The 26,275-nt window shown below is 38.3% G+C and overlaps 1 protein-coding gene across 5 annotated transcripts; it reads left to right on the top strand.

The window, feature by feature from the left end:
* LOC107217277 (monocarboxylate transporter 3) lies at nt 1–25,811 on the top strand. Of its 5 annotated transcripts, none has more exons than XM_015654743.2 (11): nt 1–151; nt 13,348–13,645; nt 14,253–14,396; nt 15,270–15,475; nt 15,585–15,813; nt 16,368–16,837; nt 16,953–17,181; nt 17,461–17,636; nt 18,607–18,829; nt 19,651–19,898; nt 20,058–25,811. In XM_015654743.2, the coding sequence occupies exons 1-11, from the start codon at nt 56–58 to the stop codon at nt 20,205–20,207; spliced, it is 2,469 nt and encodes an 822-aa protein (XP_015510229.1). In that variant the 5' UTR covers nt 1–55; the 3' UTR covers nt 20,208–25,811. The 5 variants fall into 5 exon arrangements, with proteins under 5 accessions (XP_015510229.1, XP_015510231.1, XP_046598205.1 ...); XM_015654745.2 differs by lacking the exon at nt 1–151 and adding an exon at nt 4,982–5,182; XM_046742249.1 differs by lacking the exon at nt 1–151 and adding an exon at nt 11,427–11,501.
* Nucleotides 25,812–26,275: the final 464 nt, after the last annotated feature.

Below are 26,275 nucleotides of genomic sequence, written 5' to 3'. Positions count from 1 at the left end.
TGCAGAGGGGGGTTCCTAAGCCCTCTTCGCCCTCTAATTTGCTCTCTTCGTTGCGATGGGACCGGCAAATAGCCGCGAAGAACAATCTGAGGATATTATCGTCGACGACGACGGCCTACAAATTTCATCTAATCGGGGTAACTCTGTTGCGGTGAGTCTGATTTCTGCGCATTGTACTTTAATGTTGCGATTCACATTACGCCGGATGCCCAATGTTCCTCTACAAAATATGTACGGTTACGTGCACCGTTTACAGTTTTATGGTTTATATAAAATTAGTGATCGGTTTCGGGCTTGTGCCGGGCTTTGATTATAACGAAGAGTGTACTAGCATTGCAATAATCGATTGCTTCAGTCTATTGCAGCTAGAAGGTGCATATTTCGTACGTAAGCAAGTGAGTTATTTTTCTGTTATTAGAGAATAATTTGTACATCTCTTTCTACTAAAGTATTGAAATTCTTGAATTGAACAATCGAGCTACTCATTTACGCTAAACCCATGTATTTACCTCAAACCTGACTAGCTCAGATAGTTTTACTATAGATTTTAATATTTCTAACGGTTACTTGAAAATCTCGTAGCAATGATTTCAACTGTAACTATTTCACGAACATAGATAGGATGATGAGATCAATGTTTATAGTAATTGTAGGTGTCACCCATCATTTCCGGAGATATATATTAGTCATTCGTTTGATATTTCTACGTGTTTTAGTTTCATGATTTCGAAGCGAAAATTTTGACGAACTCTTGACTGTAAAATTTCATACGAATAAATATCTAACGCCAAACTGCGAACATAAACTGAAGTCCTGCGTGACTTAATTTTTATATTCAGTTAGAATTATCGACGGTTTTTATTGTTCGACATCAAAATTAAATTTTCAAACTCTCAGCTGTATATATTGTAAGAAAGACATTACATGCAACTTATATCAATCGGATAGATCGTTATTTCTTACTGAATACATGGGGCTTGACTGTAACGAAGCCGCTTCACCCTACGTGGTGAAAATAATTTCTACAACAATCTACAATAGATTGTAGGTCGTTAAAAATTGTAGGAAATATTTGAAAATCATCGAAAATCTAGTATATTGTGCAGAGAGTTACGAATTTCTACGACAAGTTAAAAAAATCTACAATTTTCTTTGAAAGATAATTACAATATCCGATACGGAAAAAATAGATCTTTTTTCGTAGTAACTCGTGGAATTTTGTAAAAAACTACCAGTTTCTACAAATAATTATAAAGACATACAATTTCCCATGAAAGATAATTACAATTTCGGACCCAGTCAACATAAATTTCTTTTCTCGTAGTAATTTTAGAATTTCGTTGAAAAGTACAAATTTTTATGAACTTCATGAATTCTCATAAAAGAATACGAATTTCTACGAAAAATTGTGATGATCGACAATTTTAGAATTTGATTTAGATGGACAATATTTCGAATATATACGAGAAAGTATCAAATATTATTTTTGAACCATCGAGGGATGTCGCATCTCTCTCACAAGGGAAACTTAATGCACTCAAGTAAGCTGTCGGAACATGACAATTCTACTCCGCGACGAATGTCGGTCAAAATATGTCCATCTGGGAACAAACTTGTGGGAAATATTCTCAGTACAAGAATGGGCAATCATTTTTCTGCATTTCAGTAATGCATCACATTACTTATTCATGGGTTGATTATAGTTCTGTATATATTTTTTTAACTCAGTGATTATGAATATAACGAGTAGGAAAAAGCTATACTCACATCTCACTTTGGATCCGGAAATTCTTTTCACTTGTTGTACTTACAATTAGCTATGTTTGTTTCGCTAACAGCAACCAGGTAATAATTATTATTTTGCAGAAGAACTTGTAAAATTCGGTGAGATGTCTGAGCTGCTTACGGATAGTGCATTTAGATGGCGCATACCTATCTGTATTAGTTATGACCATTTCGGAAGTAGATAAAGAGTTTTGGCACGTATTCATATTTTACATTGGTTTGGTACGATCAGTCAGCAGGAGCGAGCGAGCGGTCAGCATGATCTCCCATGCAGCTCTACTGAAAACGTTCGTGTGGTAGATTATAAAATGTGTTGAAAGAATTTTTGTTTTATTATATGATTTATCGTGTAAATTCGATCATATATGTGGCGGACCTCCACCAGCAAGCCGGCGAAGAATCTTTCGCAATATTTCCTTTTCTCCATTTCTGTCTTTTTACAACTATTGCTCTTTAAAGTTAACTTTCGCGTGTCCAGGCCTCGCCGCGCTAGCCGAGAGCCAAGGGTTTGACCGCGTCGGGAATTTCCCTACATGTGGCATTTATGGCGCGACGCCACCCTTGGCCTCGACTCGGGGGCGAGCCTGCACTTTTTCCTCATCTGTAACCAGTCTTCGCCGTGCTCTTTGCGCATACGCATCTAATAGTTAGCTTCGTCTTTTTCTCTGCTTTCGCATTTCTATTATACCATCCAATTCTTGTAACACGATTTCTCTCATAATAAACAGTTTGTTAATACCAAGAGTGAATACCATATCACTATCAACCACAATCTCTGGCGTCATCCGTTTACTAACCTCCCGACAGCGCCACAAAATATATAAGAAATGACATAATAAATTACGAAAGCATGAATCATTGGACGTACTAAATTAAAATTCATATAGTTCATTACATACTTGATTGTATGATTTCTAATCCAGCATATCTGACGAATCATGCTTTGGTAATTTGTTATGAGATTTCTTATATATTTTATCGAATTCATCAAACAAACCACGTTATAAATATATTAAACGCTGAATTGGTTAAAAACATTATGTGATTGGGCACATAAACATTTTCATTACAGGGCAGACTATATGTATACTTGTACCCAGAATATCAATTCCGTGCTTTTCTGCAGCTACGACTAGTGGGGGAAGTTAATCTTTCCAAAGAAGGCCAACGGTTGGGTTTTGAAACTAATCTTGCTTACGGGTTTGATACTTAGAAAGTGTCGTCTCATTTCCCATTGCAGCGGACAGAATTAGTATGTACTGCGATTACACGATTCTTTGTGTAGATTTTAATGTCTGATAGCTGCAGCTCACCGACGGTAACAGAGGCAAACAGATCCCGGTATTTCCTTTTCCCCTCCACGACGGCTCCGCATTTCGTCATACTTGTCCATCGCACGAGCACTGGCTCTTCTGATCTTTTTCTCCCGATTGCGTGTGAAAGAGATCGAGAGAGAGAGAGAGAGAGGGAGAGAGAGAGAGGGAGAGAGAGAGAGAAATTTTGTAGGTGGTATATGCATCTACATTGTTTTTCAAGTGATGATTAATGATACGAGAAAACTTTGTACCGATGGTACTCCAGCATATACATAAATATGTGCGTGTCATCGTACGTACATTCATGGGTATACATATGATATCCACAATACTTGCAAGCTACACACAATGCGGTCATTCACAATAAATTATTTCTCTTTATTCCTTTTCAACATTGATAAATGATACTTTTGTTACTCAATTTGTAGTTTCCTCTCCTCTTATCGAAAACTCAAAAACGGAAAATCTAAAGTTACCGGCGCATAAGATTTATTTTCACGTTATTATCTGGTATTCCAGAATGCGCCACTTTTGGCATAATTTTATACCTACACAGATGTTCGGAATTTGAAAACACTTGACAATTGAACCCTGGTGCAACCTGTCTGAGTATGCAGAAAAATTGAATAGTGACCCACTCAACGGCTCACAAAATTCAAACGATTGAAAATGACGCATAATCACTTCAACGACGATTCGGGCATTTTTTAAATGATTTCATTGCCCTAGTGACATATATTGACTCGAATAAGTTTTTACTGGACTTGACTGGACGTTCAAGAGTTTTTTTTATCTGATTGTGAATGATCCAATGGTGTCGATCATGCGGCTCACGAGCGCACATCTATATTATATACGGAATAAGTGAAGAGCGGGTAGGGAACCGATTATCAAATATGTGTACTGTAATACAAATATACAGGACACAGTCCCCGCGACTTGTACAAAATCTGGGAAAGACTATCTCTATAACTTTGAATCGTGTCGTTTTCCGCACTATTGAACCAGTTTCGAAACGAACTTAAAACTTGAAACCCTATCCGGACATTAACCTGCTTATATGAATCACGAAAACTTAAAGGAAAATGTTTATCTGAATATTTCGGAAAACAATTTCGCAAACTCTGTGTCAAATAACAATGATTTTATGTACCATTTAAAAGTTGAACTCGTATTTGCATTAACTTATTCGACAGATTTTGCTAAAGATTATTTATTTAACTCATTATTACAAGCACTTCTGGACACGGTGTTTTTTTGGATATGTATGAACCATATAATATGAGATAATGCAGCAATGCCGAAAAATCTGAAGAATTAGTGGCGGCAATCGGGATCATGCGGTCATGTGACCTGTTACAAAAAATGTCAAGCTTTTTCGTACGTCAGTTTATGGCTGAGCTAAAGATATACTTGCAAAAATTTCACGGATTTATGAGAGCGCCATAATAATACTGGTGAGCTTAAAAATCTAATGATATTATGTATAATACAATATGCCTACGTGTACATATCTGTATGATACTAACATATCACAGCGACAGAGAGTAATCCAAAGCGATTACAAGGCCAAATAGTGTGCCCGGCATTCGGAAAAACTATTCATATGCATAATATTGATTGTATTATACGTATTGTGTGTATATATAACGAATATATACGTATATTATAGAAGCAAGGGGATCACATTAGGCAAATTGTCCGTACACTGGCCGACGAAGACACTGCGATCAGCGAGCGCAGCTGTTATAAATGTTGGTGGGCCTTGTGGGTGGATGCAGGATGAGTGTCTGCACTTCGCTATCGTAATTACATGTGACTCTCCACGTACGGCTGTAGAGATATTGCGCGTACACGCACGATCGGCAGAGTTGCGGAGTATCGCGGCACACGCGCGCGGTGTCTTTCCGCACCGTGGCTCAGTCCTTTGGTGATCTTCATTCTTCCCTGATCTTTTAACATTGTCAGTTGCAAAACTCTTATTTCGAGATACAATCAATCCAACCTGCGTTATATAGTCGGTGGGAACCTCGCGAACTCAGTCAAGCGTATAAATAGCTCCAATGACACCCAAAAACAAGGTACTACGCCATTATTTTATTCTTTTATTATTATTTTTATTAAATTTTCACGGCTTCGCGGATCTATTTATATACAAATTCATTCTTTCCTATTCATACAATATTCATTCCCATCACTGCAATGTTTTTTGAGGACTATATATGTATGTAGGTATGTTTGTACTCAATACACACTTCACCTTGACAATTGTCTGAAAATCTTTTCAAAAGTACTTCATACATGTATGCAGCGGATAAGTTTCATCTAAAGCACGTTCAGGCTGCTGCCGAAAAAAGTTGAAAATTATAATTATTGAACTACCTCGATCAATGCAGTATCTAATACATGTGTATATCTACCCATATTATACATTTAGGTATCTATACATCGCCGCGATTTGTGTATATACAGCGATGCGCGAGATTCTTCGAGCAGACTCATTGTAAAGCCTATGTTTACTACTGTAGAGCGGTTACTTGTGAAATTTCCCATTCATGCATATTGGAATAAGTTCTTAATAGTTTTATTATCCAGTCAAATAATGTCTTGAATAAAAATTCAACAGTATTGCAAAATCTAAAAGTTTAACGTTTGTCTCCGAGCTAACCCCGACTTGACTACAATTCATATTCGTATCAACCATACCGAACATTGGGGCTGGTCCAGCTATACTGTTCAAAAGCATTGTAGAAGGTATATATGTTTGTTGAACAAGCAATTAACAGTAACGAAATTGCCATATAATTTATACGCGCCAACTTAGACGGGCACAGCTAGAAAAAATGACGCTTCGTCAAACCAGCTTAATTGAAAAAAAAGGGTTTCGAGGAAATGGATTCGCGATGATTATGTCAAATACTATATGACTGACTCGCAATACTTACTAGAGGCACTGTACACGATAGCTGACAGTTCGTTATCCTGAAATGCGTAGTGAATATCGGAACAAATCCTACTAAACCTACAGATAATCTTATGCCATTACATGGTATTGCTCGAAAACAACACGGCGTTTAGTCTTTCAGTGCAGGAGCACCTACAAGCAAATCATTATCTTGGTACTAACGATGAGCTGTTAACCTCTGGGACTATAGAGCTGTCTAGATCATACATAGGAACATTGTTAGCGAATGAAAAAATGCTGGGTACTGCCTGACAGGTAAAGAATAGTAGAAACTGCACTATCCTGATTAAAGGAAATAATTCAAACCGACTGATTTTTTTCTATCGATTTTAATCGAATTTCTGGTTGAAATATTTCATATTGTACATCTGTTAGAATTAACCCATTGAATTGACCAATTTTTATCAGATTCTATTCTTCATTGTATAGAAACATTAGAATGCGATTAGATCCTATTTGATCCGATAAAAATTAAGATCACATTGAGAATCATTGCTTTCTACTTATTTTCTAACGGCAGCGAAAGCTAGACACATGGATTTGCCGATTGACCCAATTGAATCCGATTCAATGTTGATCGATTTTTATCGGCTTCTATAATTTTTTATCGGATTTCTTAAACTAGGGCATATATGCTTGAGCCACTGTCAAGTCTGTTCACTGTAACAAAATTGTAGGGCTAAAAATCTTTTGATTCACATTGATCTTTCCTTCTCCCATGCGAAACGCTGACCTTGTCGAAATGGATTCGTATGGACCTTGTTCCCATCAACAATAATCCTGTAAATGGGAACACTTGATTTAGAGGCGTTGGCATATTTGAAGTGTAAAAAATACCCACGTTGGTTATTCAACATTTCGAGTGTGATTGATGATCACACGTTCAGCGTTCAGTGCGATCACTGATCAGACCTGTTGTTATCAGGATCCAAGATCTTTGATATAGACTAGGTATATTTTTATCGCTCAAGTGTTTAGACCACTTCTTATCAGTGTTGGTATGTTGATATCTGGTAGGCATAGAGTAAAAGATGATTCGCGATAGCGTCAATTCTCTGGTTGCAGCCACTATAACGTATTGTGCTCTAAGCATCCACGGATCATGCAATGGACATTGCACTTGTACTAAGCTTTGTCATTTCCTTGCTATGTTTATCTTATTGTCGTGGTAGGCTTTTATGTATCCTAAATCAGTAACTGCGTACAACCGTTAATGCTCGGCTATTGAGTAAAGAAAATATTGATATTCCATCACGTATCATACGTACGCATTAACTAAACAGCTGTGGTAATCAACAATGAAATGCTTTGCGTTATTTTCATAGGAAATTCTTCGCGGATGTAACCAATGTAGCAGTCTCGTGATGGTGATTATAGTCGGGAAAAAGAGGGGAGGGGGTCATCACGGGAATGGATCTATCATAGGATGTACTGCCATATACCTACGTGTACTGTATCATACATACAAGTGTACCGCGAAATTTGATGAGAAGCAGACGGTGTGGCTTTGTGTCGTTCAGTTGGTATAATTGCTGTAGCCTGGCCATTATAGAATTAATTTGTCGAGCATTGCGTCATTGCATATGATATTGAAACTGCACGAAATATCTGAATATGACTCTACTACAATTTCTATCCCATCCACGAATATGCAGTTCACACGTATTCTTTATACTGCTCTTACTACGACGGGTTAGTGAAAACAATGCATGCATGTGTAATCGGTAGCTTAGACTCAGTATAATCTCATTTTTCTGCAGGGGTCTTATTTTCTACTAATATTTCCGCTTATAAGGCTGGCCTACATCTTTTGTTTAATTGAATCTGCCTCCTGATGATTGATTCGAACCAAGCGTATTGCTGATCTATTCGCCGGAGATTGCATGAGTTGTAGCATAAAGACAGAGGCCCACATCATGAACTTTCTCACCGGCTTTAAATGACATTACAATCAATTAGGGAGTACCTTTAACCGAATGACGTTCTGTACAATATCACCCAACAGCCTATACAGTAGAACCTCGATTATCCGAACTCCCGCTATCCGAACGTATACTTGCTTTATCCGAACGTTCTATTGTCCGAACCATGGCGCGATTTTTTTTTTTTTTTTTATAATGAAAATGCCTTTTTTTGTTTGATTTTCGTTCGAAATGCTGCTCGTCCGATGTTTTCGACGTTCGCTCAACAGAAGTACTCTCAAACGAAAGAAAAAACGAACTTCGTTATGCTCGAAGGCAAATTAATTTCGCAAGGGGTCATTAAGAATTGCTACAAAGATACGTATCATTGATAAAAGTAGTAATTCACACGGAAGAAAACTTGACTGAATAATTTATAAAAATTCGCTATTAGAGATAAATACAATGGCATCGTCGTGTTCCATGCAAGACTTCTGATTCTTGTTTTTTTTTCTTCTGTTCAATAATAATTTATCCAAGCGACTTTGTCGTTAAAAAGTGAATACTACGAATATTACCCGAAAGCGTTACAAACGTATGAAAAAGTATATATTTTAGATTGGTTGAAGAAAAAATAAAATAAACATGATTCCGAGATAATTTGTTGAAATTATGTATATAATTGAAATACGCAAGCATCACGTTAAATCGCTCAGAATATCTGCCCGTTTTTCTTATTTTTCCCATATGCAGTATGTAAGACCGCTATCTACGACAACGCATTTCTATTATCCGAACTTTCGTTAATCCGAACTAGGCCCGGTCCCGACGGATTCGGATAATCGAGGCTCTATTGTACTTTTCCCAAGCACGTGCAATGACTAGTACTGTGCAATTAATCGGTAGCTTCGATTAATCGTTTTTCCAATCAGTCGATTAATCGATTAATCGTACAGCACCAGTAATGACTGCTATTGAACACTGCCAACAACCGTTGTAGTCTGTTCCTGCATTCGTGCGCATTGGTGTCGCTAATCTACACGAACCATGCCAACGGAACAGCACACTCGCTACCACGAAGTGTTTAGGCCCGTACTTGCTACTGCTTTACGCAGATTTAAGAAATGGCTTGAATGATAACAGAAACTGTATCGAGCATCAGACAAATAAAATTAGAGGCACATCCATTCATAATATTTTTTATTAATCGATATGTAAGATCGAAACGGTATACTATCAGGGCAGCCTCGAGTAAACTTCAGGCATTACTATTGTTGCCTTCGAGATTTAGTTTTAAAACGCTGCGCCCTCTGTCCACGATTCCACAATTTTATCCACCAGTTGACGGTTTTTGTGCGGTTTTCCTAGCTTATTGTTGGACTAGGAAACACGTGAATTCGGACAGAGTTCTTGGAACTGGACACGGCATTATTGCAGACTACACAACAGACTTACTTAGAGCATATACCGTACATACATGCTCTGAGTAGACTACAAACTAGTGCTGCCATCGTTCGGGGGAAAGGTAGAGATGGATCAACAAACTAAAGATTACAACCCAAAGAATCCAATGGGTTTCTGTACACCGAGTTAGTGAGTCCACGGTCTTACATACAGGTCTGGAAACTCCATTGGAGGGGTTAGGTCGCTTATTGAAACTATTTTTACGTTCATTAGTCGCCACTAGGTTCGTTGCGATCTTATCAACAGCGCAGGCGAGGCCAGAGGGGTCCAGACCACAGACTGTGGTCCAACAGAGACATCACTAGTCGGCCATACTTCTAACACGATACGTATTCGCTCACTCACGCTCACTCATCGTATTTATTGAGGTTATTGTTATCCTGGTAACTAAACCGCAGCGACAACTGGTGGTGCCGCTAGAATCGAAATTTGTCCTCGCTAAGGGACGCGAATAATCGTGGCTCCCAGCATAGGAGTTTCCAGACCTGTATGTAAGATCGTGGTCCAGGAATGCAAGTCTTCTACAGTTACCGACTATATTCAATATACATATACCTATGTATAACATTCGTATAACGCGAGCATGGCTGAGTAGATGCCTTGCAGGCGAAAATATTGGAGCGTTATTGCCGCGGTGCTATCTCGTCGACTAATAGAGTTCAATTATCTTGCGCGTGCGCAGTTGGGTGCTCAGCTTGCTAATAACGTTTTTCACCGAGTGCACTCATTTGCACTAACGATGAGTGCGATTTTCTTAGGACTTTGCTTCTGATATTTGTTTAAAGTGACGAAAAGCCAGCGAACACGCCATAATTTTAACATAGAGTGCTTTTTATTTGCCAGCTTTCAGAACCGAAAGTTTTGAAAGCAGCTGTCGATTAGCTGATTTTTAATTATTGATCAATCATATAAGACTTCCAGTTCTTTCGTTTTCAAAAGTTGGCAAATAAAACACCCATTGTTTAGATTGTCTGTCTCACTTCATCACTTCTGGTATTTTCACCTGCGCCTTGTATCTGCAGACGTGAATTTAATTTTGATTACAGTTTTTTCACTTAGTTTAGTCACATTACGTCACAAAATGTGATGTCATATTGACAATAAATTCGCATCCCAAAAAATTGGATTTTCAATGCTAATTATTAGAGTGTCTCAATTATATAAAAGCCTAATATTTTCAGCAGGATATTGATAATTTCAAATTACCCGAAAATCCTTGCGAAGGGTGTGTCCGCGGCGACCGAACCGAATAGACAAACTGACTAGACGTAATCACTATACATCTCCACAGTGTCTTCAACCAGGTATTTATGCTCCTAGAGATACGATCGCATTCGTTCACTTTTGCATAGATACTGTTGCGATTGGTTGGTCCATTCTGTAAATCCAGACGCGGCCCTACGCGTAGTATTAGTGTAGTAGTATTGAGTAGCCATACCTATTAAAGTAAACCAGCATTATGGGAGTTTGTCTGTCAAAAGAAATCCACTAGATCAGCAATTCGGTATGTGATGTAGTGCCGACCACTGAAAGTGCCGACACGGCAGATACCATACCCACATTGATGTTTTGCCCTTTTCTATTGATGTATTAGAAAGAGACGGTGAATTTATTGTTATCGACTAAACACCACAGCGTCGTCGCCGCTCTTGTATGTATGTATGTACGTACGTACTTGGGGAATTATATGAATCACCGACGAACACTCAACCTACTTCTCTTCCTGAAGCTACGGGGAAATATTGTGCAGGCTTGTTTTAGTAGGATATGGTTACTCGATGGTTGTAGCTTTGTTACTCCAAGCTACGGCTAGCATTTATTCAGGAAGTAAATCTTTCACTCTCTCTCCCCTTGTCTCTCATCCACTCTCCCTGAATATGATCGAATGGTAATTCTTAACGATTGTCGCGCCTATGGCAGTGGCAGTTTTCCGTACGACTATGGTTGGCGTTGCTGCAGGCCAGATATGTAAACTCGCGAATTGCGAACCTCGGTTGAGAAAAGAAGGGCATGTCGAACAGTAGCAGTCGACTGGCACCATTTGGAACAATAACAAGAACGATAAGAGTGGTGCGTCAAGCGGTTATAAATTCGATTCTAAAAAAAGGAACCTAACGCCCGTCAGCTCAAGTGATGAGATTGGATATCGTTTGAGAACTTGTAATTTATCCTAGCCTGCCATTATTCCCAAACTATTTTGAAATATATTCGCAGAGCGTGTCCAGGAGTTCTTAGAATATGTAGGACGTAATGTCGGTTAATGGAACGTGGGAACGGTGTAATATGATCTGTATGTAATGAAAGAAAAGGGGTCTCCGGACGGTATATACCTATGATTTTCGTGTTCTAATTTTAAGTTGTAGAACCTTGCTGCCAAATATCTGCATAAGTATAGTAGTCCTGTATTCGAGGAGTGACGAGTGACTCGTCATGGTTCTCACCACAAAGGGGAAATACACAGTGTTGCGTTTTATTCTTATCAGCTGAGCGCGGAAGGTATAAATCGCGAGTGGAGTGATGTGGTTCTCATAGAATTGAATTCGGATGCAAGGATGCTGATCGTGAGCCTAATCTTATAACAGTGTTCGACTTGTGAACGAGAAATAAACTTAGCTAACACAAGCAAATACGTACGCGGTGAATAACGCGGCAAAATAAGGATATACTGTCAGGATAGCAAAATAACTGTATGACATTTGAAAGTAGATAAACTTCGACAAGTGACAATGTCGCGAGTTTCCTTAAATAAAACCCAGTTTGGCCAATATGGTTCTCGTCGCGTACGAAAAATAAGCACGGTGAGTATTTCCCTGTACGTTGATCCATATACCAATCTACACAATGATACGTACGGATGCGTAACCTGCATCGGTGTCGTGCCATTATACGTGCTAGATACACCCGAACACGATGTGCAATGACAACAATTCGCACACTGTTGAATCGAGAAGCTGGAATTTTCAAACCGACATCCATACGCACAAAAGCCAGAACAGAATGGCATTCGATCATACGCTGTGCATAGTGTGTAGTTATACACATACCTAAAAATACGTATTCTAACCGCGAGCATACACACGCACACATACATACGAAAGCCTAACCCGGGTATGCTACGGTTGAGCAATCGTGTTAAAATATTTTGAAACACCCATCGGACCGCAAATTTGTGTGCACTTTATTTTAGTAAAACACACTGTATAAGAAGGCGTTGAAAGGCGCAAAGGTGTGTCCTTTGGCGATAGCGGTTCGTCACACTCCCATGCGAACCACGTGACCATCCTTGACAGTAGCCATGCTTAATTAAAACATGTTTGTCACAAGCTCGTTGATCGTCGCCACAAATAATCTTTCGTCACTAACGATTCATTAAGGTCAATCAAATTCATTTAAGAACTATTCGCAAAACAACGGGTGAATTTTGTCTTTGTTACAATTTACATATCTTTCGCGTTCGTTATGTCGCGACTATACGATTAATGTCGTAATATCACCTTAAGTTTGCCGCATGTTTTATTTTAATTCTCGTTCTTGTTATAATTGTCATTATACGTGTCTATACCATACTACTGCGTGAATTTCCTTCAACACTCATTGTAACTTCCCTTTATTTCTCATGAACTGACAATAATTTGTGTCATGTAACAGAGTATGCTCATGGTTGTGACTGCAACCTTGTTCCTGTATTTTTGCAATAATTGTACTTAGATCAATGCTGGGTGTTTAGCATTTCAAAATCGAATCCAAGGCAAACCAGGCAATTAATTCAGAGAAATTCTCAGGCCAGGTTGTTGATTGTTAACCTTGTCAGATTATCCGCCACATTTTATGTTAAACATTTGTCACCGATCACCGCAAGTTTACACTTATACCTATAGCTGAACCTTAATTTTTTTTTTTGTTTTTGTTTTTTCAGACGGAGAGTGAATATTCGGTCGAGGAACAGTCCCGATTGACAGGAGCAGATGGAGGAGTCGATGAAGTTTCCCCTGAAGACGAGGGCTCCTTGTGCGAATATCATGACATCCCACCCCCGCCGGATGGCGGCTATGGGTGGGTTGTTGTATTTGCCTCGTTCATGTGCAACATGATTGTGGATGGCATTGCTTATACCTTCGGAGTGTTTTTGAATGAATTTGTCAACTATTATGGAGAAGGCAAAGGCAGGACGGCATGGGTAGGGTCTTTACTCTCTGGCATATACCTCAGCGCAGGTAACCCATCCATTCCGCAGATTTTTAAGGGCATGGTTTAACCTCGTCCGCTCAACACCTTGAATGAAAAAATTATGAGCACGAGGTATCGTCATGCCAAAATTACAAATTCAAAATTTTTTACCATGCGGTTAGCAAGAACGATGATATTCATTTCTAGACAGGCTGCTCTGCGAGAAAGATAAGGCTTAGAATAGCTTGACACAAAGTTTGAAAAATTACTGCGTGTCGTACAAAAATATTCTAGAATTCTGAGATAAGATGACGAAACTGTATATATCACATGGCTTCAACAATTAAATGAATTTTCGCCAGCCAGAGCAGTGATTGCCATGCACTGACAGCTTTTCGTTAATGATCTTCCAGAATTCAGAGATTACTTGTAAAAAATCATTGAGCTCAAAAACAACCAAATATCTGATATGATACTTGGCATAGTCGGTATGTCTGTATATTTCTAATCTGCAAATACAGTCCGAACTTATCTCTCTTTTCCCTTCCAAATTTGAGTTGGCGTGTCGGTGATCCATGCCCTTACCTGTTTCTTGACAACTAACTGGGATTGTATCCCACAGCTTATCTTTGACGCATCTTCCCATTATTCCAGGTCCAGTCGTCAGTGCCTTAACGAACAAGTATGGCTGCAGAGCTGTATGCATGGCTGGAAGCGTTTTCGGAGCGGCTGCATTTGCTCTGTCGACACTTTCATCTTCTGTTAATATGTTGATGCTAACGTATGGCGTATTAGGAGGTGAGGTATAAGTTTTGACATTGTAAAACCTTACATCAATATGTCCCACAACCCCTTCGAATCTCCTCAAAACCACTAATCATTAGTGACCCTGTGTGATCTCCTATCGTCCCAGAAAATCCAATCCGTGGATTTTTAAACATGCTAGCTTCCGAAGACAAAAATGGCAGAACTTTAAAATGGCTAGCCATTGAAAATTCGAGAATTTCGTATGAGATATCTTTATTGCCACGTGTCTCGGACATGCAAAACAATATTGCATAAAAAGAGCTGGCGCAAAGCTTAGTGTTTAAAAATGTTGTCAACCATCTGTCCTGGCCTGGGTTGAAAGTTTCGGTCATAACCCTGAAAAACATCGGATGATAATTTTCAAACATGTATCCCTTGCGACTGGCACAAGCAGAATTGCAAAATATCAAATAGCACTTCGTTTCTGACCAATAATAGAGAAAAACGTGATTTTGGGCTATTATGTATATGTATCATGTCATACCACACACATGTAAACCTTGTGGGTGCGAAAAAAAATTAAACTACATCACCATCCCCCATTCCCTGGGCAAAGTTTAAGTACTGATCACTTGTGGATGACAACCAGAACACAATTAGTTGAAAGCGCATTCACCGTGGTTTGTTGTTTACGAAATTGCTCACCTTTCCGAGCATTCATAGCTGCATGCGTTTCAATAATAAAAATAGCAATTGAGACTTTTCCAATGCATTATTACGACCCGAAAGGGCTTACTCTGAAAATGGTATTTCATTTTTTGCAGACTTTTGTACGAGCTTTTCAACGAATGCTCACAGGTTAAAGGCAGTTGTGGGAAAAATCACACTGTTAATTATCCTTACACTCTTTTTAACGTTGAACAGGTATCGGCTTCGGTCTAATCTACCTACCAGCAGTCGTGTGCGTTGGTTATTACTTTGAAACTAAAAGATCGTTGGCCACAGGGATCGCAGTTTGTGGTTCGGGAGTAGGTACCATAGCTTTTGCCCCTCTAGCAACGATGTTAATTAATGCTTACGGCTGGAAAGGAGCCAATCTGATTTTAGCCGGCCTTATCCTAAATTGCGCGGTGAGTCTTAATTTCCTCAATCTTGCAACTTTATACACTCATGTCTAGTTCAACAGACTTGACTCCCTTTCAAAGTGTTGTCCTGTCATGTAATGCATGCATTTTACAGGTTTTTGGCGCAATGATGAGACCTCTGGAATACCCAAAATTGTCATCTGTTAAGCCGTTGCTGCAGCGAATGGCAGAAGAAAAACGGTTTCAAATGGAGCGTGGCAGTATAGGAGGATCCTACTTCATGGTACAATTACCGGATGGATCAATGGAGAAAAGAATGAAAATGCCCATTAACATTGATCCAGGAGTACACTCCAGTTTCAATCTAGATCAGCTAGTACCAGGTAAATCTTTCATACGTGCGTACATCACGTGTGCATAAGGATAAGTATACTGTTTAAATTTTCATCCATTCCTTGCAACACGTGAATGCCCCACTTTACTGGAACACTCACAAATATACCCTCAGTGAAAATGTCCATACTGTCAATAAAGGGTAATGTGGCAAATTTTAACAGCCAATCCAAATTGAGAATCTACCTAGTTTTACTTGGATAGGCAAATCAAGGCAAATGAATTCTATCGTTAGTATCAAATATCGTTAATATCGACTGTGTAATGAGTCGACACTATAACAAATTCTACTCTCTCTATTAGGATACGAGACTTAGATTTGTATTCAACTATATCCAGGACTACAGTGATATTCACCTAACACTACCAAACTCGTTTCAATTCCATAACTTCTAAAAAAAATTCGCTGGATCATATTACACGTTGCTCTTTTATATATTTATTTGTCATACATGTTTGAAACTATAGTTCTAAAAGAAAAATTTTTGAAATATAGGTATATTTACAAAGAGCTCACTACACAGAATTTTTCGGATTTTCTTAGGTACTCCATTGACTCCTGTACCAACCGTGCCAACTTTGCCTACAATTTCGGAGGTAAAAGTACAGGAGCAATCGTCATCCGGTGGAACATCCGCAAGTGGAAGTGTGGACTTGAAAAATGCTATAAACAAGACCAAGAGCCGCAAAGCAATTGACGAAGGAAAAGAATCCAAAGATGTTCCAACCCAGGAAAAACCGGAGAATATTGAGTTCAACAAGGCAAATATTCCCCGTAACGCCTCTCAGCCAGCATTCACCACCCACGTGCAAGGTCTACCAAAAAACGGCTCGGTCCCATTCTTTGATAGAATTCGAAAAACCAGTACTGGGGAGAGATACAAGCCAAGCCTTAGCGCTATCAAGAATTCCCGTACCACGCTCAACTCTAATGGCGATATACGACGGAGTCTACACTTGAGACTATCCGCCAGCAGCATGCTTGGATCACGTAACAATAATGCTGAATGCGATGTGAGTAGTTGCCAACTGAAGTGTAAAAACTTAAACTATAAACATTAGCAGGTGCAAATCAACAAGCTGCAAATGCTCGAAAGCACTTGCCATTGCTATTACCTTTCATTTTCAGGATGGTGAAAGCATCACGTTTACCACGAGCAAATCTAGCATACCTAAGGAAAAGCCAATGATGATTCGACCATTGTCGAGAAGGGATATATTCTACAGTGGTAGTGTACTCAATTTGGCTGAGTGTCAGAGCCAAAAATCTCTTGCAAATTACCGGCAAAGTATCATTTCGTTGCCAAAATCTGTACGTGGAGACGTCCGTGATGCTGACCCGGAGAAGGGACCACAGCGTAAGTGCGAATGGTGTTAAAGAAAAGCAACTGAAATATTTCATCGAACAAAGTTCGATAGCAAAATTAAATGTTCAATAAAAGTTCCCAACTTCTAAGTAAACAGTTTTAGAATTTTAATGATTCATTCGTGTTTGATAAATATACATGGATTAGTCCTTCTATTTCGTCACGATAAACTATGAATCGAATGAGAAGTATGAGCACAAAATATGTATACATATAGAGTCATACGCAACTGTGTTTCGAATTACTATATCACTCTGATTGATATTTCAGAGCCACTTTGTCCTTGCCTAGTCCTGCCTGAGTCTTTTACCGAAGCTCTTGCTACAATGATGGACATGTCTCTACTCAAGGATCCGGTATTTCTGTTGATCGGTATCAGCAATGTGTTCGGCATGGCTGGACTTTACGTGCCGTTTGTTTATCTTGTGGATGCTGCCAAGTCACATGTAAGTATATTTGGTAATAATGCGAGAAGAAGACAAGTATTGAAATATCATTGCCCCTAAGGATATGGAGTGCCAGATTTGAACCCAATAAAAATATAGAGAAATTTAGATAAAAGTCGATTGAATCTAGTTGGGGTTTTGTCGTCCTTTGAAGGAAGGTTTATTGCAAACGCGTATGTGACACGTAATGGCATAATGATGAAATTTTCATACAACCCAAATTTATTCGGAATTTTCAACATAGTGCAAATTCATTGATTTATTATTACAAAATCCTGTGTCGAATATGACTAATTTAAAACTTCAAAAAAAACAATTGAAGCTGTAGTGGAAATGGCCAAATTGTGCAAATGTCTTGACAGAAGGCATTAGAAAATTTGTATGATTTCTATAAAATATAGTTGACTTTTGTTATCACGAAGTAGCAGAGCTTGCTGCAATGGGAGAGGAGATTTGAATGCTGCTGTCAGATTTCATAATCTGATGATTGAGACATGACTCCTATAGCCACGTCTTCGATAGTACTCGACAAGATTAGGCCATTCAATGACAATTTCAATTCCGAATAACGTGGATTTTGATACAGGGTTACAGAATACACATAAATAAAATCAGACACGAAACTGAATGAATTCAATGATTGTAAATACTTGAGGCTTGATTTTTTGCCTATACTTCCTCAGGAATTTCTTAGGAAGATAGTAAGAGTCCATAACATAACGTAATTCTCGCCATATTTCACCTATTAGACTAAGCCTTTCATGTAGGCACTTCCGTGTCTTGGATTTGTGCTTTGATGATGAGCCTCAGAGTACTATGCGTATATCATAGTAAGATGAAAAACTATTGTAAGTTGCAGAGAAGTCACGATTTTGGCCTAAACCCTAATTTCAACTATTGGTAATAGGTAATATTACCCGCATATATAAATGTCTAATAGTACTGGAATCGCTTCTAAAATATCTTACAGGGAGTTGATGCAAGTTTAGCACCATTGCTGTTGTCAATTATCGGAATCACCAATACAGTGGGACGTGTGGCTTGTGGCTACATCGCAGACTTTCCGCAAGTTGATTCATTGTTAATGAATAACATTTGCCTTGTTGTTTCGAGTATTGCGGTTGGAGCTACACCTTTTTGTACCTCATTTGCTGCTTACATAGTGATGAGTATCTTTTTCGGACTTGCTATATGTGAGTATGATTTATGTACAGAATGTATAAGCATATAGTACATGTATACAGGGTGTCCCTAAATTGCCTCCCACGGACTAGCCAGCATGATACCTCGTTAAAATCCAACCGAGAATTTCTTTTCCGGAAGCTCGTCCGACGCATAGTTTTTGAATTATAAGCGATAGCGCTGGGCCAATCAGAGTGAACCATATCATCTAGATTTGCCGCCACGGAAATTGCTGTTTTGTTTGTCTGGGTGAATTATTATTCGTTCAAGAATTAAATATCGGCACCTCCCCTCTCTCGCTGCTGTACCCCTTATGCTTGAGGATGCGCTTCTGTTTCCACATACAAGTGTGCGCCCATGGATGTGCGGCCGGCAGCGTGTACCGCGGCAACAATACCGAGGTCAGCGCCCGAGAAGGGGTACAGTAGCGAGAGAGGGGAGGCGCCGATATTTAATTCGTAAACGAATAATAATAATTCACCCAGTCGAACAAAATAGCAATTTCCGTGGCGGCAAATCTAGACGAAATGATGCACTCTGATTGGCCTAGCGCTATCGCTTATAATTCAAAAACTATGCGTCGGACGAGCTTCCGGAAAAGAAATTCTCGGTTCGATTTTAACGAGGTATCATGCTGGCCAGTCCGTGGGAGGCAATTTAGGGACACCCTGTATAAGTATAATAGAGAGATATGTAGAATACGGCCCACTAATACTATGTGATTGAGGGCAGTTATGTTTGTTTCCGTTTGTTTGTGGTCTATTTCTTTGAATCGTAATCCAAAACGACCAAAACGATGTCTATGAGGTATAGATGATGCATATGCTTTCAGCTGGATACATTTCGCTGACCTCAATTATTCTGGTGGATCTACTCGGCTTGGACAAACTTACAAATGCATTCGGCCTTCTAATCCTATTCAGAGGTGCCGCTGCTATCGTTGGATCTCCGCTTGCTGGTGCCATATACGATGCGACGGAAAACTATAACATTTCATTTTATATGGCAGGATTCTTCTTTTTTATTAGTGCAGCAACCAGCTTCATGGCACCAGCTATGAAGAGATGTACTACGCCTCAGGTAAAGGATAATTAGATTACTCCAAAATGCTTTGGCATAGCATCGATTCTGAATAATACTTTGATTACTTAATTCAAATGAAAGTGGCATATTAGTTACAGTAAAATAGTCAGCAAGTATATTCTTTAACCTTTTGATTACTCGACAATGCATCTACAGGCCCAACCCGTCATAATGGATACATTAACGCCTATTGACGAAGATATTGAAGAGGAAAATGAAGATGATATCCCAGAGATCGTTGAGACGGCTGCGTCGCCTCAAGAACCCCAAGAAAAGGAAATCAAACAGATTGAATCTGTTTTATAATAATTGCCGAAAGCCTTTGTGTGCTTTATTTCTTCGACGAGCGTCCCAGATTGATGGTCAATGCAAGGCGAATAAGCTGTTAAAGAAATTTCACAATGAATTTGAAACTCGATTTTTATAGTCACTTAAACGTTGAAGTAAAACGTTGTGCTTAATTGGACCTGCAAGCTGAAAGAAGTGTACGTTAACGGACATGATGCGAGCAATGTTGCAAATGTTACCGGGATTGCGTTCAGTTTACGACCTTCTATCAATTCCTATGTCAACAAACGGGTTCACACTTGTAGAGCTTGTACGGCAATTATTATTTATTTTATACTGTGATCGAGATAATCGAGAAATATATAAAATATTAACTTAGTAAAAAATTCTGTGAGAAACAGGTTGAAAGAGTGAAGATTAAATGGTTGAGTGAGAGAGTGAGTGCGAGAATCGACAAAGAGACGAGGGAGTACGATATGGCGAGGGCGCGGCAAACTGAAACAAATACATTTTCATGCTCGAATGTACCCGGTTTCTTGAGAGTATGAATCTCAAAAAAGAAGAGGAGGTAGAAAGTGTGCGCAGGAGAGAAAGAGAGAGAGAGAGAGAGAGAGTAGATTAGAGTAGAGTAAAACTTAAGCATAACCCGCTCGTACGGAATATGATGATAAAGCGGGGATCAGCTGTCAACTTCAGATTTTGGGGTAAATGTTTGCACGTTCTTAAGGGTACTGGTCATCCTCCCTTTTCAGTAGTGTTGAGAAAATAGTGGGTTTCGCGTATTCTCAAATTACATTCGCAAATTTTTTAAGACCAATTACTGCTACCAAAATACAGCAAAATCTCGATTATCCAAACCCCCTATCATCCGAAGCACGATCTACTTTATTCGAATGATGTCTTGAAATTTTAGAACGTATGTAACTACCCTATTAGTAAAAAAACATCGGAGAAAGTCTGTTTATAGCGCTACGTTAAAATTACCCATATTTTAATTAACTTCAGGTGTAATCAGAGTCATAACGATGCGATGTATGTTACAGTTAGACGTTCAGTTTGTTAAAGTAACAAAAAAGAAATACATGCGTAATGTTTCTAATATTCTTTATCATATTGTAGCATCGTTACATTTGACATTACTGTTCCATTATTCGAACTTTCGCTAATCCGAACTAGGCTCGGTCCGAATTGATTTGGACAATCGAGGTTCTACTGTAAATTCATTCGGTCAACATAGGTGATTTGGAATAAATTTATCTCACAATAAATAGCTTTGTGCTCCAAAAGCACTGGATATCACGTACGCCGGTCAAGGGCAGGAGTAGGAAGAGGACGAAGTCTCTTACTTCGAAATATGCGGGTGGCTGAAATATTAATGGCAATGATTTATAATTGCAGCGGCAATGGTTGATTTTAAACACGGCGTGCGAAGTTGTACAGGATCGTGCCACTCATCCTTTCCACGTACAATCCACATTAAGTACTGCAATTATTTTTTGATTGTTCAGAAAAGTGTAAATTGCTTTTGCGTACAGAAAATTGGTAGCCAGGATGCTCTATGTTCAGCCTTACCGTTGGAGTAAAATGTCAGTTTTTCTTACAATTAGTATTATCTAACAATAAGTCTACGCAACACTTATGCGAAAATGTCGCAGTTAGCGCAATTCTACGTGTAATGCCAAGCAAAAATATGTGAAAATTTTTTTGTTTCGTGCGAACATATGGCCGGAAAATATATTCCTCTAATAAGTGGTAATTGAATCACAGGAATACATTTCTTGGCATTGTTATGGCGCTAAACAAATCTTTATGGGTACTTTCAATCGGCATTCCATGTAGAACCGCGCTGACTGCGGCATTTTCGCATCGGTGATGCTTTACGGAATATGTGTAAGGGGAAATCGAGCTCAACTCAACTACCCTCCAGATCTCAACACCTTCCGTTTTTCTTCTCTTATGAGATTTCTTTATACCACGTGATTTTCGTATTGCCGTTCCAGAAGTTTTTGCAGTCAATGTTGGTAATTCCTGAAATTGAAGGATTTTTCAACAAGGATATCCCGGAGTTGAAAAGTCGTATCAACAAAAACAAACCTGATCATTTGATTGGTATTGAATCTAACTTTTGGAGAAAGAAAGATTGAAAATTTTTGAACTACTTTTTCGTTGCCAAAAATTGAATTAAGAAAGATCTATATATCGACAATTTGGGCACATAAAAAAAAAGAAAAAAATTCTCACAATATGCTTTGCAGAAAGTTAAAAATTTTAAAAGCTTACCGAAGATTGTATCTTTAATGGTTAAGAAGTTACTCATATTTTACAGAGTAAAAAAAGTTATTTTTCTTCATTGAGAATTTCAGAACATGAATCGTCTCTTGTATATTTTTTAATCGATACTGTACGACTTTTCGACTGGCGAGTGGATTCAATTCCAATTCATTGACAATAGGACCATGCAACGAGGGAAATGAGACTTCACGTAATCATGTAGTAATACGCAGTATGCATCATTTTCTTTGATGTTCAGACTGCGAACCGTTACAGGATCTATTATGTCGAGATTTTTTTTTTAAATGACGTACTGAGGTTCCATGGAAAATTACACTGTCCTGCAACTACCGATAAAATTTACATCGGAATTTCGATTAACAAGTTGGTTAGTGAAGAAAATCTACCTTCCGGGCGACAACCACGACGGTGCAAGTCGCAAACGAGTATGGCGGAGTTATCGTGGCTGGAAATAATAATAAGGCATATAATACGTAAACTGCCTCCCTAGTCCCTAGACTATAGTTTTCTAACGGAGCCCTGCTATGGTTGAGTGAACTCGTTGTACTTTCATTGCTGTTTGTGATATTTTATTTTCTATTCTTTTAACTACAGAGGCAATTTGTTCATTGAACACATAGCGTCTTGTTTGGGATTGTACACTTTGCTTTAAGCTATTTAAAAAAATTCTTGATTATGATTTTTTTCATGAAAACCCCGAAGAATGTAATTATGGGTTGAAAGTGTAGGCTCCTTGCTTTTTTTTTATGAAACCGGCACTTCAGTAAACGCAGGTAGTCTTTCCTGTACCTAGGCAGGAGAAGCTGAACTAGTCTTTGAACTACCAGAAGTATATTGATATTCTTGGAATCAGAGGCCGAAGTTGAACAAGATAAATATTGTATGAACATTCAATTGAAATGTTTAGTCAACACTAACTTTCTGAATATGAATATAAATGATGAATAATCAGTATTATGCATTTTTGAATGGCTTTAGAAGCTACGGGATTTAGCAGTGTCTTTTATTTCTGCTGGGAGTAGAATGTCTTTGTAATGTGTGGAAACGAATCAACCTACTCATCTACGAGTGGTCAACCAAATGATGTCAGTTGAGCAAGTACCACGTTGTCGTACATTTGGATTGCTTGCTTGTAGGAGAGTAAAGTGTTTCGATTCCACATAAACTCCTTGTATAGACGTCTCACATAAATTTGCACAGTTTTCAATGTTCGTAAGTGTTTAGCGCACTTAAAAAAATATATGCACATTTCGCGACCAATTGTTTTGCGCCTCTGCCCTTTGTAAATAAGGTTGATTTTTCGATGAGAATTGAAAGTGACCTACATTAAACAAAATCTGTACACCCACTCCGTACAAGTCAGGACAAGTCAGTTACGACTCTGTACCATGTGATGCAATAGTTTTGCAAGCAATAATGTCATGCAACTATGTTTGGGAATATATTATTAACAATTTGCCTTACCGTGTAGTTTTAATGTCGTTATTGACGTGAAAAATATAAATTGAAATGAGGGATATTCTTTTGACGGCTTTTTTTTTGTCTCTATTGCCCGGTGTGAGAGGGTGTTTAATATTTTTGTAGGGTGCGTGTTTTTTTGCTAAGAAAAGTATGAAAATTCACGTCGCATATGAATATCAGTTCTACTTCCTCTTCGGCCGCGAGTTAACGTTGAAAAAAGATATCAGAATTCTACTCCTGCAGCGAGATCTTTGAATGAACAGTGTGCAATGTTTCATGGTGTATAATTTTTCAAATAGCAAATCGCAACAGATCACCATGTGATGTATGTACAGTACAATATGCTATGTGTACATACATAGATACATTTGTACATACCTACAGTACCATCTACGGATAATTGTGCGTCTAACTTACTATCTGGTAATGCTACGATTTCTAATCACTTTACGGCACAATCTGATAGCTTCAAGCGCACAGGCTATTGCCTGCCTTTTATATGACACGTTTACCATGAGCAGAGTCAAGTTAACACAGCCACTTTTCTGATTTATTTATGTTATTCACTGTTTTCTGCTTCAAATTTATCAAGTGCAAGAGTCAGCGGATGATGGATAATTGAAGGGCAGGCGAGTTTCTGTTGGCCACGATGACTACGTTTTTTCTATTATAAATTTCATTCTCTTCATAATTCGTGACACCACACCACGTTTGTATTTGAAAAGAGACCGATGAAAAGGGCTTGCCCACTGAGTCGAACTGTCCTGTGTGATGGTTAATTTTCTATCCTGGAAAGGGGGAAATTTGTGGAAATTTAATTTGCGTAATACGTTGAATTCTTGGAGAGTTTTTAAACGCTGTACACCCGGCGCTTAGCTGCTTAGTTATCTGACAACGAGGCCCATTATTTCATTCGAAGCTTTTATATGCCCGATGCGACGAAAGGGGATAATTGTACGAGTCTGTAAATTAAAGAAACACTTGTGCGCCCTTTTTCCGAAATGTATAGCGAATGGCGGCAAAAATTGTTTCTAATACCAGTTAGGCTCGCAGTCAAAATAGGTAAAACAATACGTTCATAAATTAGGAATTGCAATCGTAAGTTGAGACGACAATATTAATCGTTATGTTAGCTTTATGCGTTTTGATACGTTCTAGGTGCTCTAACATAAGCTAGAAAAATTAAGCATTTTTTTTCCACATAAGACTAAATTTTGTACTATCCTCTCTTACCTCACTTGGTAGAAAGAAATCATTTTCGAAACAGTTCTCAGCCATTTTTAAAAATCATTGGTGCAACGCCACAGTTAATGAATTGGAAAGTTTAAAATACCTACACACAGTGTAGTAAAATGTATCCTAGCGAGAATCAGTGATATATATATATATATAAAACTTATATATCAGTGTAGTGAATTGTAAAGTCATAAAAAGTCAGCGCCTATGAAAACAGAAAGTCTATCGGGTTACGGAAGAACTATCCACACACGTATAGGTAGTACAATTTGAGTTTTATTTCAGTTTGCTTATTGTTTAGCTCAGTCCATTTTTTTTTTAATTAGAATATACATATATATATATATATATATATATATATATATATATATGTGTGTGTGCAAAATTATTTGGTGGACTTTCGGACACGCTTCGAGTCTGAAATACAACATGATGTGAACGAAACTATTGCCAATTAAGAAATGTAAAGCCAGGCTCACAGTACTTATTTAAACATTTTACATGTATTTATGTTATGTCTACCGTGGGTAGACTGTTATCTTTAATGTGAAAGTGATTGTATATCATTTCGTTTCGTACCTGCGGTCCTGTTTGCTTATTAATTTGAAAAAAAATAAAAATTAATTAAATTTCGCCTAGGGGAAATTTTAATACTTTGCCATAAGTTGTAATTTTAGAGATTTAATACTTTAATTTTTATCTGAAATCAATAATGAAATATGGACTACACAAACGAAGTATTTACTCAGGGTGGCCACTGGTCACGGAATTCTGGAAAACCTGGAAATGTCATGGAATTCTGAAATTCTGGAATAGTCAGGGATATGTCAGGGGTTTTTGTGGAAAGTCAGGGGATCGTTTACTATTTTCTTCTTCATACGAATACGTCCCACTATGTTTTAAAGCTTTAGATAAATTAAATCTAATACAAATTTTTTTACCATTGCGGAAAGGATCTCTTCAATCTTTGAATATTCCTTAATATGACCTTACAAACGATTGTGCACGTCGGCTAGATGGGACAGTGTGACCCAAATGAAATGCCTTACTTAAAAAAAAAAAAAAATACGTATATTTTTATTAATTTGCTACAGGCA

The sequence above is a fragment of the Neodiprion lecontei genome, chromosome 5 (assembly GCF_021901455.1).
Source record: "Neodiprion lecontei isolate iyNeoLeco1 chromosome 5, iyNeoLeco1.1, whole genome shotgun sequence".
Classification (NCBI taxonomy): Eukaryota; Metazoa; Arthropoda; class Insecta; order Hymenoptera; family Diprionidae; genus Neodiprion; species Neodiprion lecontei.
The sequence above is the reverse complement of the archived record's forward strand: the minus strand, read 5'-3'. Positions and strand labels throughout refer to the sequence as shown.

What these genes read in the sequence shown, in the direction of transcription:
- LOC107217277 (XM_015654743.2), top strand. Translation starts at nt 56, where the DNA reads ATGGGACCGGCAAATAGCCGCGAAGAACAATCTGAGGATATTATCGTC. An exon ending in AACGTATGGCGTATTAGGAG is followed by an intron (nt 14,397 to 15,269) that starts GTGAGGTATAAG and finishes AACGTTGAACAG; the next exon opens with GTATCGGCTTCGGTCTAATC. An exon ending in CTTTTTCGGACTTGCTATAT is followed by an intron (nt 18,830 to 19,650) that starts GTGAGTATGATT and finishes ATATGCTTTCAG; the next exon opens with CTGGATACATTTCGCTGACC.